This window comes from Xylaria bambusicola (genome assembly GCF_022495145.1).
Source record: "Xylaria bambusicola strain CBS 139988 unplaced genomic scaffold F5B22scaffold_20, whole genome shotgun sequence".
NCBI classification, from domain to species: Eukaryota; Fungi; Ascomycota; class Sordariomycetes; order Xylariales; family Xylariaceae; genus Xylaria; species Xylaria bambusicola.
Window position 1 is genome coordinate 296294 of NW_025953573.1, and position 11896 is coordinate 308189.

Sequence of the window (11896 nt, forward strand, 5' to 3'; positions counted from 1 at the left end):
GTTTCTGCGAATTATCATGCAGATGACATAATTACAAGGTAATACTAATACCCTCCAATTTGGTAAGGATCATTGACAGAACGAGGTAGGTGGTATATCAGAGGGTTGCCTAGTACCTAATACCCCTAACCAATCATTCCAAGTAGGATGAAGGTGACCGCTAGCGAGATTCCTGAACCGAGATGAATGGCCATCTATAGCAAACCACAAACGCGTTGAAGATGTTGCAGATAATTCTTGCGATGAAGCCTCCTATATTCACTAGCAATAAATATTCTGATATGTAATCTTATAAGAAAGGACACGATGTAAATTTTGAAGCCTTTATGTCTCACATCACTATCTAAAATTGATCTATTCTCCCAGTGCTCTCGAAACCGTGAATCAGTTATAGCTCGCTGTGTTGTCCTGCCTCTCCTAATCCGAAGTCAAACCCATGTTGAAGATAATTCCTGATAAATCCGTCGGGATCATATTTCACCTGTATGTCTCTCAGTCGCGGTAGGTTTGTACCTCCGGCATAGCGTTCAAATGGCTTTTGGTCTTTAGCAGCATCGTTGAGATATATGAAGGGGTTGAATAGACCAAGTTTCTTGGTCTCTGCCTCTATAATCCCTGAAGCTTTACGCGTAAATGCAAGGATGGCTTCGTCATCTTCCTCTCTGCTCCAAGTTGAAATCAAGATGGTTGCTACGCATTCGTGTGAGTACATCAAATATAAAATGTACAATGCAAGATGAAGAGACGTACCGAAGCTTCCTCCGTCCCTCTCTGGATCAAGACCCATAAGGTTGCCACCTTTTTCCTTGGACTTTTGGAGCCATACGGAGGTTAAGGACTGGTAAGACACTACCAGTGAAAGACCCTCGACACCTCCGAGATCAGCAAAAGCACCTGAGTAGAATGTGCGGTTTGCTATAGCAATTGATTGACGATCTGCCTTCAGGGTGATAGCCCAGAATAATTGCCTTGAACCATGGGCTCCCACCGCAACCATGCTGTTTGGGATGGAGGTCCAGCTTTGGTGAAGTTCTGTGGCATCAAGAGTGACGTGCTCCTTTGGGATAGCTGTGAAATTCTCAAAGGATCGGGGACTAGGGTCTTCACCTGCATGCATGTAAACGTTAAAGAAGCCATACGACCAGCTACCATCAACAAGTGTCAATGTAGAAACGGCATTTATGGCTGATTTCGGATCATCAGAGCCCCCACCAGGTCTCATATAGCTGACAAGAGCGTTGTAAAAACCCTCTTCAGCTCCACTGTTATAAACTGCCAAGCCACCGTATGCGCTAGTAACCCCAAAAGTTCTCATAGAGAACCTGGTAACGACGCCTAGATTATTGTGTCCGCCCCTTAAAGCCCATGCTAGATCAGAGTAGAGACTATCGGGGTCGGTGGTCACCTCGACAATACTGCCGTCAGCCAACACGACTTCCCAACCGACAACGTCGTCAATGGACCACCCGCGTGCACCAGAGAAGTAGCCCATACCACCCCCCTGTTTATACGTTGGAGTCAGTAATTTCCAGGTAGAGCAATGGTTCATCTCATGCTTCGGGAGCATGTGAGATCAATGTGGTGAAAAGCTGCAAATGAGGGAGATACAAGTTTCCAGGAAACTAACCAGGAGGACACCTGCCGTTCCAACTGTTGGATACCGGCCTCCGTTGACTGCGAGACCATACTGCGCTAGCCAGTTGTAGACCTCAGCCCACAGCTGACCAGCACCGATATTGGCGATGGATTTGTCTTCGCTAAGCGATTTGCCGTTAAACTTGGACATTGAAATCATCACGCCCTCGTCAACCGACTGGGCACCTGGGTTTGGCATGTGCCCACCCCCTTTTACAGCGAACTTCGCCCCGTGCTCTTTGATGACTTTTATACCTGTACTCAGATCACCCGTATTCAGTGGCTCAAACACACACTCCGGGTTCAAATGACAGGAGGTGGACCAAATAGCTAGTGATGAATTGATTAGATTTATCTCCAAATATGGAAAAGATCACTAACATTTAATTGACGTGATGGAATACTCCTCACTACCGGGCCAAATAATCTGGCCCGGTAAAACACTCTGCAGCGCATTGCAGGCAGCAGCCGCTATCGCTTTCTGACTAAACAACATGACGTACTAATTCTGTTCTCGAAGATCAATCGGTACCTTGAAGGGGAGATCATGCTGCTTGGTTGCGGCTTGTGTCTAGTACAGGAGTTATGTAGAGCTAGGAGGGAGGTTTACCGTTTTGGAAGTCACCGCAGAGGTTACTAGTAGCTGCGCACACTACCTATGTAGTCATCGAAGGGATAATACTAGGTAGGGGAATCATTACCGAAGGTCGGAGGAAGCAATGAGCGCGAAATGAGTTTGGGAGTGTGCATAGTCCCAATTCGCTCTTCTCTTGTTTTCTATTCAATCTATGGAGGTCTACAATCTACATTCTAGGTTGTTCAATTCCCTGTCTAATATCAGTTGCGGCTTGTTGAGACCGTGTAAGCCTATGATTTTCCTTGCCGAACCAAAACGGCCTCAAATCTGCTGTCGGTTCTTCCAACTCTGTGAATGTATCACCTAACACATAAATAATTCTCCCATTCCAACGCTCAGTCTTCCAGATATCTGCCTCCCGATCACGGCCGTAAGGTTCCACGCGTCGGTCCTGCATCGCCGTCGCTGAATAAACCAGTGCAAGACCGGCTACCTCTGGCTTGCCAAAGATGACCCCTAGTTCCTTGAGAGGTGCTACTTGGTCTGCTATCAATGGAGTGAGCGTTCCAGCCGGTGCTACGGCATTGATTGTGATGTGATCCATGACGGTATTATGTCGAAGTGAGCGCACGAGGCCAACGAGGGCGAACTTCCCAGCAGAATAGACAGGTAACGCTGCCTCAGGGGCATACCCAGTAGTACTTGCGGTGATGACGATAGACCCGTGGATGCTATGACGCCGCATGAGGCTCCAGGCGAGTTTGACGGTGTATAGAACACCCCAGAGGTTCACGTTCAAGAGAGAATTATCCGGTAACTGCAGCTTCCCTTCCGAATCAAACTCGTCTGCAAAATAGTCGAATTTCTCGGCCAGGCCAGCATTAGCAAAGGCCATGTGGAAGGGGCCAAGAGATGTCATGACATCGCGCAGCTGGGGCCAGTTGGTCACGTTGCATGTGTGAAAGTGTGTGTTTGGCCATTCACGCCAGTTGCCAACTTCATCAGCTGGCTCGTACCTGTCCAGGATATGGACAACAGCGCCCTTCCTGAGCATCAGTTTGACTGCTTCGAGGCCAATGCCAGATGCGCCGCCTAGTCAAAAAAAAAAAAGAATGTTATTAGTAAGGTTTCATCATTAGACAACAATTTCAAGTACCTGTTACGACGGCAACCTTGCCTGTAAGATCAGGGATTGCTGATTCGTCAATTTTAAGGGATGTCATGATGTCAAATGTCGTCTATGCAATGGTACGATAGAAAGGAGGATTAATTGTTAGGGAGGATGATGATTCGTCAGTCATAGAAGTAAGAGGTGAATTAGTTCTTGTATATAACCTGCTCCCCTGTGCGCGGAGAGAAATACCGATAATCGGTCAGTACTGAATTCGGTAAGTAGGTAGGGAGGCAGTGCTTATGCCCCCTAACAACCAGGGCGGTGAACGAATGGGGAGAAATCGGAACAAAAAGAAGGAAATTATGAAAGGGCAATAAGGAGAAATTACCCAAGCACTTCAGGATCATCATAAATTTGCTAGGTAGCTTATTCTAAGGTAGTCTTGCAATGATGCACGCACTACGGGAATCATCTATCAGTTGTGCGATTCAAGCACCTGATTCAGACCAACTCGGCACCTACATATCCATTGTTCATCATTTAGGAACGAGAGCACGGGCTTTGCCGCATACAAAGAGAACTTCGCAGATTATGATGAGTGAGTAATAATGATACTAGAACTTGTATTTTGAAAACTATCTTGCTGAAATCCGCTGCTCCCTCTCTTCTTCCTCTATGATGCTTAACTCTGTCGGGTTTATGAAAGTTGCAAGCGACGCAAGCGCTCATTGAGCAAGCGATGCACGAATCTTCAAAGGCGGTTTCTTCCAAAGGGTACTCATGCGGCTGTCCCTAAGCCAATCCAGCTCCTTGTCTACTAAGACCAGATCAAAAGTCCATAGAACCTTGGCAAGTGTTGTTCGCATTTCCATCCACCCCAAGCTGCGAGATTTAGTACATTTCTCGACGAAGCACTGGATATAGATGACACTGACCTTTTCCCCAAACACCCTCTAGCACCTAGCAAAAAAGGCTGGCTAGCTTCGAGGTTATCTCGGTTTTCAGTAGAAGCCTCGCTATCTAGCCACCTCTCTGGCTTAAAGCATAATGGATCTTTAAAATTCCGTGCGTCTAGGCTGGCAGCCATTGGGTTGGTCGCAACGGTAATCTAATTAGGCAATGTATTAGTGGAATATCCGCCATTCATCGTTTGAGACTAATTACTTACCCCGGCAGGCAAGAAGTGGCCATCAACAGTGTCACCACCCTCAGGGACGATGCGGGGAACGCCCAGGGGTAGTGGGGGGTAAATGCGCATGGCTTCAAGGCAGACGGCATTCAGATATGTCAAGTCTTTCGTCGACGCATCATTGATCTGGCTGCTCTCTGTAAAAGCACCACGAACCTCACGAGTTATATTTTCTAAGATTTCGGGGTTGCGGAGGATGTAATAAGTGCAACACGAGAGTGCCGTTGATGTAGTTTCCGAACCTGCTGTTACAAAATCCCATGCGTGGGCACTAAGTTGTAGGTCAGATACCTTATGCCGCTCATTATTACGCTGCTCCAATATCCTCGTCATAAAATCCTTTCGGTTTGTATCAGTATTGATACGCCTGAGTCCTGGTCAGATCACGTAGTTTCGCGGGGTCTTGGGGTTACACACTTTTCGACGAGATCAATCGCCATCTGTTCATTATCTGCTGTATCTTTGTATAGTTTTGCCAGTTGCCTCTGTGCTAAGAAACCGATGACCTTCGCGACATTTGGGAAACGCTTAAAGGTATCCGCCATTGCACCCTTTGTCAAGGCGCCTAAGAGAGTTGCAATCCAGGGGTGAGTCTCATCTAGAGGGATCAGCTGATGAAATGAAATGTGTACTCAGACTCAAAGCCCGGAATCTTAAGGGCTAAACCTACCAGATTCAAGTGCCCCAAACTTTTGTCCGAATGCTAAATCCCCAATGATGTCGAAAGCCATTCTCTCATAACCCTTAGAGATATCAAATACTTCCCCCTGTACACATGCTTTACTCTTGACAAGTTCGATGAAACGGTCTATGGTTTCTATTATGAGCTCCTCCTGCTCTTTCAAAGACGTCAGAGAAAATGCATGTGCCAGGAGTCGTCGCATATGGCCATGTTGGGTTGGGTCACGCTCGCTGATGATTGAGCTAACACCTCGAGCGGCAAAAGTGCCACCGGCGTAGAACTCGCCCTTTATGAAGACCTTGTGTCCCTGTCGAAGGCCATAGATGTCCTTGAACGACTGGGAGCTATTAAACGAGAGCTCATTGGGAGCCGTACGCACGACGGGCCCTAATATCAAAGTCAATAAGGCCAATTCTATCAACCTAGGTCTCACTATATGAACCGCACCATATTTTTCATGAAGTTCAAGGAACTTGTAAGGTTGCCGCCCACCGAGGAACCACCAACAATGGGGAATCTGATTCTCTCATTAGTAACGCAAGGCCTTCTTTTGATAAGAGAGGATTCGCGAAGCTTACATCGGTCCAGGCAGCAAATCTCGGGCCCGGATATTTACTGAGGGGATGGAAATAGGCATTATAGACAATGCTATACGCTATCCGAACGAGCTTCCAGTCATGTCGAAGTCAGTATAGCAACAGAGGCAAGGATAATTGTGAGCCCACGTGAAAAATGAAAGAGCGGGTCTTACAAGAGCTATAACCAGTACAGCAATAATAAACGAACTAGTCCGACCTGCCATTGCGAGGGAGTTAGAGAAGATGTTATCCAACATTGTGCTGGATTCAAAGTGCGAGACTCAGGGAGTTCGATGATAACTTCCTCGTTTGTGATGCAGAAGTCGATCAAAAGCAACAACCTCGAAGAGAATGTTATTCGCTAATACGTCTGCGTCATTTCTGTCTGTCAGATATCCAGGAGTGGCAGAATACGTCAACTTTGGGAGGGTTGTCTCGGCCTTCCGGTAGTCTCCCGGCAGTTCCCCGTTTGGGAATTGCCCGGTGGGCTGAGTGCTGAAGTGGAAGCAAGCGTGGTGAGCCATAATTACGGAAAATAATTACAACACACGATTCAGGCCATCCTATTCGCTTTTTTTTTTTTTTTTTTTTTTTTTTTTTTTCAATTGTTTACCTGGTCGGTCGCATATCATTCGGTTCCTAGCACTTATCGCTCTGCCCATCTGTCTTCCTTGGATCCTCGGTTGCGTCACCACCTCGAATGAGGCTTCATGTTAGGCTTATTACTTCATATTTTCTCTAAGCTAGCAAAACATCTAATTATCTAATTTCAATTGATTCTCACTGCTACAAAGATTACTTGAAAGCCGACTCGTGATGGAATTCACAACCAGTTTCGAGGGGCACTGGCTAGCCATTCTTGGCACCTCTATGATTGCCTATCACCTCGGAAATGTGATATGGAACCTTTATTTTCACCCACTTGCCAAATTTCCCGGGCCCTTTCTCGCCCGTAGCACCTTGGTAAGAACAGGATATTCGATATTCTGCCTGAAAAACATGTTTAAGCTAATCCAATAGCTATGGCGGATGTGGATGACACTTACCGGTCGGCATCATGAAATATTGCGGAAACAGCACGAAAAATATGGCAATGTCGTACGTGTGTCTCCGAACGAGCTCAGTTTTTGCACCGTTCAATCATGGTCAGTGAAATCATTACCGTGCCTGTTGCGAGACACGGTATTGGTAGAAATATCTTCTACCGTCCAGAGCTGACTGCTGTCACAGTATGTGAAGCTTCGATCAAGAAAAGTCATCGCCATGACCTGTGTGCGATTCTAAGTATACGTCCGGGATAATACTAACATGGCTTGATACTCTAGATAAGGATATTTATGGCTTTCCACCTCCCGGCGGAGAGCAGTGCATCAAGAGTGAATTCTACGACATCTTCGGCAATGGTTTCAAGACGGGATGTATTGGTACCGAGAGAGACCCCAAAGTTCAAAGTCGGAAGAAGAGAAATCTACTGGCCGCATTTTCTCCAAAAGCATTAGCTGCCCAAGAAGATATCATGCATCGCTGTATTAATGCTTTTGTCTCCAAGATTGGACCCGAAAGCCAGCGTTTACCTAACGGCATCAACATGGTTGAGTGGTTCAATATGAGCAGTTTTGACCTGTTTGGAGAGATGGCTTTTGGGGAAACATTTGGATGCATCGCTTCCGGAAAACCTCACTTTTGGATAGATATGATCCTGGAACATGTCCGTGAGATTGTTCTCATGGATAATCTTCGTCGTTTCCAGATTCTCTCGGTATTTTCCAAGTGGTTATTACCCTCGCTACTTATGTCAATAAGGAGAAAGCATACTCAGTATTCTAGGGACAAGGTGGCAAAGTAAGGAGAAGCATGATTCTTCCGAATCTACCACAAGGAATATGATGACTAACGTAGCATAGGCGCCTTGCAAGCACAGCTACTCGACAGGATTTCTTTACGAACATCGCAGAGAAGGTGAAAAGTGGCCAAGTTCCTCTAGAAGAGATGACAGCTCATGCATCGACACTGATAATTGCTGGTGGAGAGACAACTGCGACAACACTCAGCGCAGCGATGTTCTACCTTCTCAAGGACCCAAGAGTAACAAAAAAGCTCACTGAAGAGATTCGCCAACGGTACAGTTCGTATGATGAGATAGATGCGGTGACGGCCCAGCAGTTACCGTACTTGCAAGCTGTCATTAATGAAGCACTGCGTCATCATCCGTCAGGAGCACATGGTTTTCCACGAATTTCGCCCGGCCTGCAAGTTGACGGGCATTGGGTACCGAAAGGGGTGAGTACCGTCGTGTATCCTTAGATTTTCTTTCATTGAAGATGTTCTAAATGAGTAACGCATGACTGCGTCAACAGAGCGAAATTTATACTTGCACATGGGTAGCCTCGCACAACCCGGAGTATTTTCAAGACCCAGATACGTTCCAGCCCGAGAGATGGATCGATCCTGACTCTAAAGACGTCAAAGAGGCTAGCCAACCTTTTTCTCTTGGATTCAGAGCTTGCATCGGAAGAAGGTCAGATATATTAATTCCCATCCTCTTAGTCTTGTCACTAATGCCACATGTCTCTAGCTTTGCCTACATGCAAATGTCTTTAGTGCTAAGCAAGATCCTATTTAAATACGACGTTGAGTTGGTCGAGAAAGATATGGACTGGGAAAAGGAGTCGAAGCATTTTATCATGTGGGCGAAAGCCCCATATCACATTCGCGCGCACGACAGATTATCGTAGAAATGTGGTTGAGTGACTGCATGGCATTCCCACTACTGAGCCACTTACCACCAGTGGGTTTGGGCTGCAGAATCCAGGAGCTCTTAGCGCTTGCACTAGATACCAACCTAGGCTCTTGTATGTAGCTGAAGTTCGCCCATGACAGAAGTCCTCACCAAATGCATTGAAGCTGAAATATGGCTTACGGAGCCCTAGATCCGAGACGAATCTTGCATGAGCCAAGTTCAAGTGCCCATATCTTCATAGACTGTATTTATAATATGTGTTTTTTTAATACGAGGTAGCGATTGAAGAGGGCCAATCCGGGAGCACGACTGAGCCTTCGTTACTTGATACGAATATATAGATAACCCAATGGGACAAGGCGTAATGTTAGATTATAACCCGTAATAGGCAAATAGTCTAAGAGAGTGTACAAGAGAAGGGAGTTTGAATACTCTTACACGATCAAAGTTTCCGATTGTTGCGCAACAATAAGAGTCTTACTTTTCCCCCATTAGGAGATTTATAACATGTAGTGCCTATAGGTAATAATCTATGTGTAGATAAAGAATCAGATCCAGACCAAATAGAGATCTTTAGGCTACTACATCAAGCATCAACGGCTATGTCGGAAAATTACCGCGTAGCGAGCAGTTGGTATACAGGGTTACGTATGCAATGCTCCCCGCGGTGACGAAGACAATAACCGATAGACAAAATGTCGCGTCTGCCTCCCTCGGGCCGAGTGATCCAAGTGTCACGGGACTCAAGCAGTCTTCAGTTTCCTGAACATCACTTTCGCTGCGGGATTGACGACATACTGCGTCTCCCATTCAAGTGTTGGGGGTCTGCCTTTTCCCTCAGGATATTTGAACTCGTAGTTTTCCAATAGACGAACAATGATGATTTTATATTCATCAGCGAGAAAAAAGCGGCTGTTTATGTGTTAGCGCGGCTTCTAACTTTTGTAGAAATAGGTAAAACCGGGACAAATGGAAACTTACCCAGGGCATGCATGCCTCCCATAACCAAAATTCAGACTTGTTTGATTACATGATACAAACTGGGTCTTCCCTGCAACAGAGGGATCCTGTTGGCGTTGTCTATGGAAACGCAGTCCGTCAAATTTCTCCTGTTCACAGACTAAAATTAGTAAAGGCCGAAGAAAGCAAATATTCGGCCCATTTGACGAGTAGGAAGTAATGACAAGGTTCAAGGAGGAAACTGACTGGTTCTGGGAAGATATTTGGATCCATGTTGACACCGGCGTTACAAACTGCGATACGATGCCCAGCGGGGACTGTCATGCCATTGGATAGGGTTCTATCTTTGTGCATAATTCTCTCAAAGGTAACTGCTCACTTTCTTAGCTTTCTGTTTTACCAAATGCCAGCTATTATATCATTAGCAGTGACGTACGAATTGTCCCCGGCCAATGTCTTTGCGATTCTTTCATACAGCTGTCTAGCTTAGACAACCGAAGCATGCCTCCTGGAACAATGTATCCTTTATCATCCATCAACTCCCTGTACTCGTCACGAAGTATGTCGATATACTCCGGATGTTCGCAGAGGTCCATGATGAAATGAAGCATTGCAGCTGTACTCGTATGTATAGAAGCAAAAGCTGTCTGGAGTAGCATCTTGGCCATAAACTTGTACTCTTTTTCTTTGGGCTTAGCTCTGTCGTAAAGTAGAGTTATAAGGTCGTCAGGCCATTCGCCATCTTTTAAACGCTGCTCTATAATCTTTTTCGCATAGAGCTCGCTGGTCCGGTAGGCCCCGTTTACATCTTTTCTAATCTCTTTGATCCAGGGTGCCAGTATCGGCCTGATGAGGGACGGGAGAGATTTGATTTTCTGAGCTCCATTAACGGAGCAATGGGTAAAGTTGACTGCTGTGTTGATCCATTCGGAATCTCTGCTCAAAGTCTTGCCTCCCATCATACGAGATGTAGCTCGACCTACGATGGTCGCGAAAAGGGGTAAAATTTCAATCTCAGTCCAGTCATCGCAAGAAGGGAACAAGTCATGAAAGGCGGCTTCAATTTCCTCTTGGATATCTGGCAACATAGATCCCAATTTCTATGTGTCTGTCAGCTGACGGTTCTGGTTTCCTAACGGGGATGACTCGAAATTGTCATTCAAGCAGGTGCTTTCGAGTAAACGGATGCTCTTTACGCCGCTAAGCCTCAGCTAGTATGACGGCGATCCTCTTTTCCTGGAGATGAGGACTGAATCAGTCATTAGGGCAGGTAGATAACTTACTGGGGATACTCCTAACTTCAGCGTATCTGGGGTCAATCTGCTCCTGTCAACTAGGCCAGTGTACCGCCCTTCCATGAGATCTATCATAATGCCGGTGAAGTCGACTGCTTGTATCGCAGCCGATTTGAGCTCCTCTATGAAATGGGTTGGCACTATAGCCGTCAATCAGTTCACGGCACAAAGCCACCAGCCACTCGATCATATTCTAATTCTAAGATTACAAACGACAAAGTTCAAATATGGTGGTCAAATGAAATATGGAGAGCAACTTACTGACGAGACGTTCACCTGCGCGAGATGGTACATAATAGAAGTCTTTTCCCCCAGTCTCTTCATATCCACTGAGTACCATCTGTCTAGAGGCAACTCTGAACCTTTCGCGACTTGCCATGATTTCTCGCCGGCTATCACCTCCGACCACGTGAATACCGGGAATGAGTTTTGGCTTCCTCCACCATTGCGTCCATGACACCCAAGCTAGACCGAGAATGACAGTAATGAAACTTATAGCATACGGGGTCGAGACAATCGATATGCTCGCTCCCAGTGAATCTCCTGTAATTTGTGATGTGTAATTGAGTGACATCTTGACGGCCTGTTCGTAGCAAAGACACGAATTTAGGAGGAAAGGGGCTCGCTGCCCTATGTAGCATGGAGCAAGTATTGTCTGCGCTTTAATGTGACCTAATCGCACAATGATATGTTAACGGACCAAGAGCATCTATCCCTTGTGCACCTACACGAGTCGCTGTTCCGAGATCACACCTGAAAGAGAAGTGTGCCAAAATCCTGAAACAAGCGACCTGTCATAACTAATTGCACGGATACTTCCTTAGGAGGGAGCCCGGGCGGGCAGGCGTGGATAGCGACACAACCGACTCGGTCAATTCCTGATATCTAAAAGGCTACTTTCTAAGCACAGAGAAGAAGGATGCTGAGGAACACCGCTAAGACAAAAACGGCGACTTCCTCATCTGGAAAGAATCTCGCATCCAAACAGGCTAGCAAGCTACTACGCGTAGGGTTATGTCAGCATTGTTGGAGTGCCTTCATAAGTAAGAGATTCGACTTATGATCCCCGACATCGAAAAGAGGGTCCAGTATAATTGAACAAAGTAGTTCTTACATACAATTCACA

At 46.2% G+C, this 11896-nt stretch overlaps 5 protein-coding genes across 5 annotated transcripts; 1 reads left to right on the top strand and 4 right to left on the bottom strand.

The window, feature by feature from the left end:
* Positions 1-388: 388 nt before the first annotated feature.
* F5B22DRAFT_646516 (FAD-binding domain-containing protein) lies at positions 389-2131 on the bottom strand (the record flags this gene model as incomplete). Its single annotated transcript, XM_047978741.1, has 4 exons — positions 389-690; positions 751-1501; positions 1628-1965; positions 2017-2131. The coding sequence occupies 4 exons, from the start codon at positions 2129-2131 to the stop codon at positions 389-391; spliced, it is 1506 nt and encodes a 501-aa protein (XP_047830882.1).
* Positions 2132-2341: 210 nt separating this feature from the next.
* Positions 2342-3530, bottom strand: F5B22DRAFT_606477 (NAD(P)-binding protein). Its single transcript, XM_047974924.1, has 2 exons — positions 3369-3530; positions 2342-3304 (listed from the first exon to the last, which is right to left on the bottom strand). Exons 1-2 carry the CDS (start codon positions 3433-3435, stop codon positions 2439-2441), a joined length of 933 nt encoding a protein of 310 aa, XP_047830883.1. The 5' UTR covers positions 3436-3530; the 3' UTR covers positions 2342-2438.
* Positions 3531-3930: 400 nt separating this feature from the next.
* On the bottom strand, positions 3931-6032 carry F5B22DRAFT_655948 (cytochrome P450; the record flags this gene model as incomplete). The annotated part of the gene is made up of 8 exons (XM_047979926.1): positions 3931-4208; positions 4262-4434; positions 4495-4882; positions 4933-5113; positions 5186-5584; positions 5645-5714; positions 5776-5865; positions 5949-6032. The coding sequence occupies 8 exons, from the start codon at positions 6030-6032 to the stop codon at positions 4052-4054; spliced, it is 1542 nt and encodes a 513-aa protein (XP_047830884.1). The 3' UTR covers positions 3931-4051.
* A 559-nt stretch (positions 6033-6591) lies between these two features.
* Positions 6592-8565, top strand: F5B22DRAFT_655954 (putative cytochrome P450; the record flags this gene model as incomplete). Its single annotated transcript, XM_047979927.1, has 6 exons — positions 6592-6738; positions 6796-6924; positions 7106-7617; positions 7680-8055; positions 8133-8293; positions 8351-8565. 6 exons carry the CDS (start codon positions 6592-6594, stop codon positions 8508-8510), a joined length of 1485 nt encoding a protein of 494 aa, XP_047830885.1. The 3' UTR covers positions 8511-8565.
* A 652-nt stretch (positions 8566-9217) lies between these two features.
* F5B22DRAFT_655956 (putative cytochrome P450) lies at positions 9218-11344 on the bottom strand (the record flags this gene model as incomplete). Its single annotated transcript, XM_047979928.1, has 6 exons — positions 9218-9427; positions 9497-9624; positions 9722-9846; positions 9912-10575; positions 10759-10910; positions 11032-11344. The coding sequence occupies 6 exons, from the start codon at positions 11342-11344 to the stop codon at positions 9259-9261; spliced, it is 1551 nt and encodes a 516-aa protein (XP_047830886.1). The 3' UTR covers positions 9218-9258.
* Positions 11345-11896: the final 552 nt, after the last annotated feature.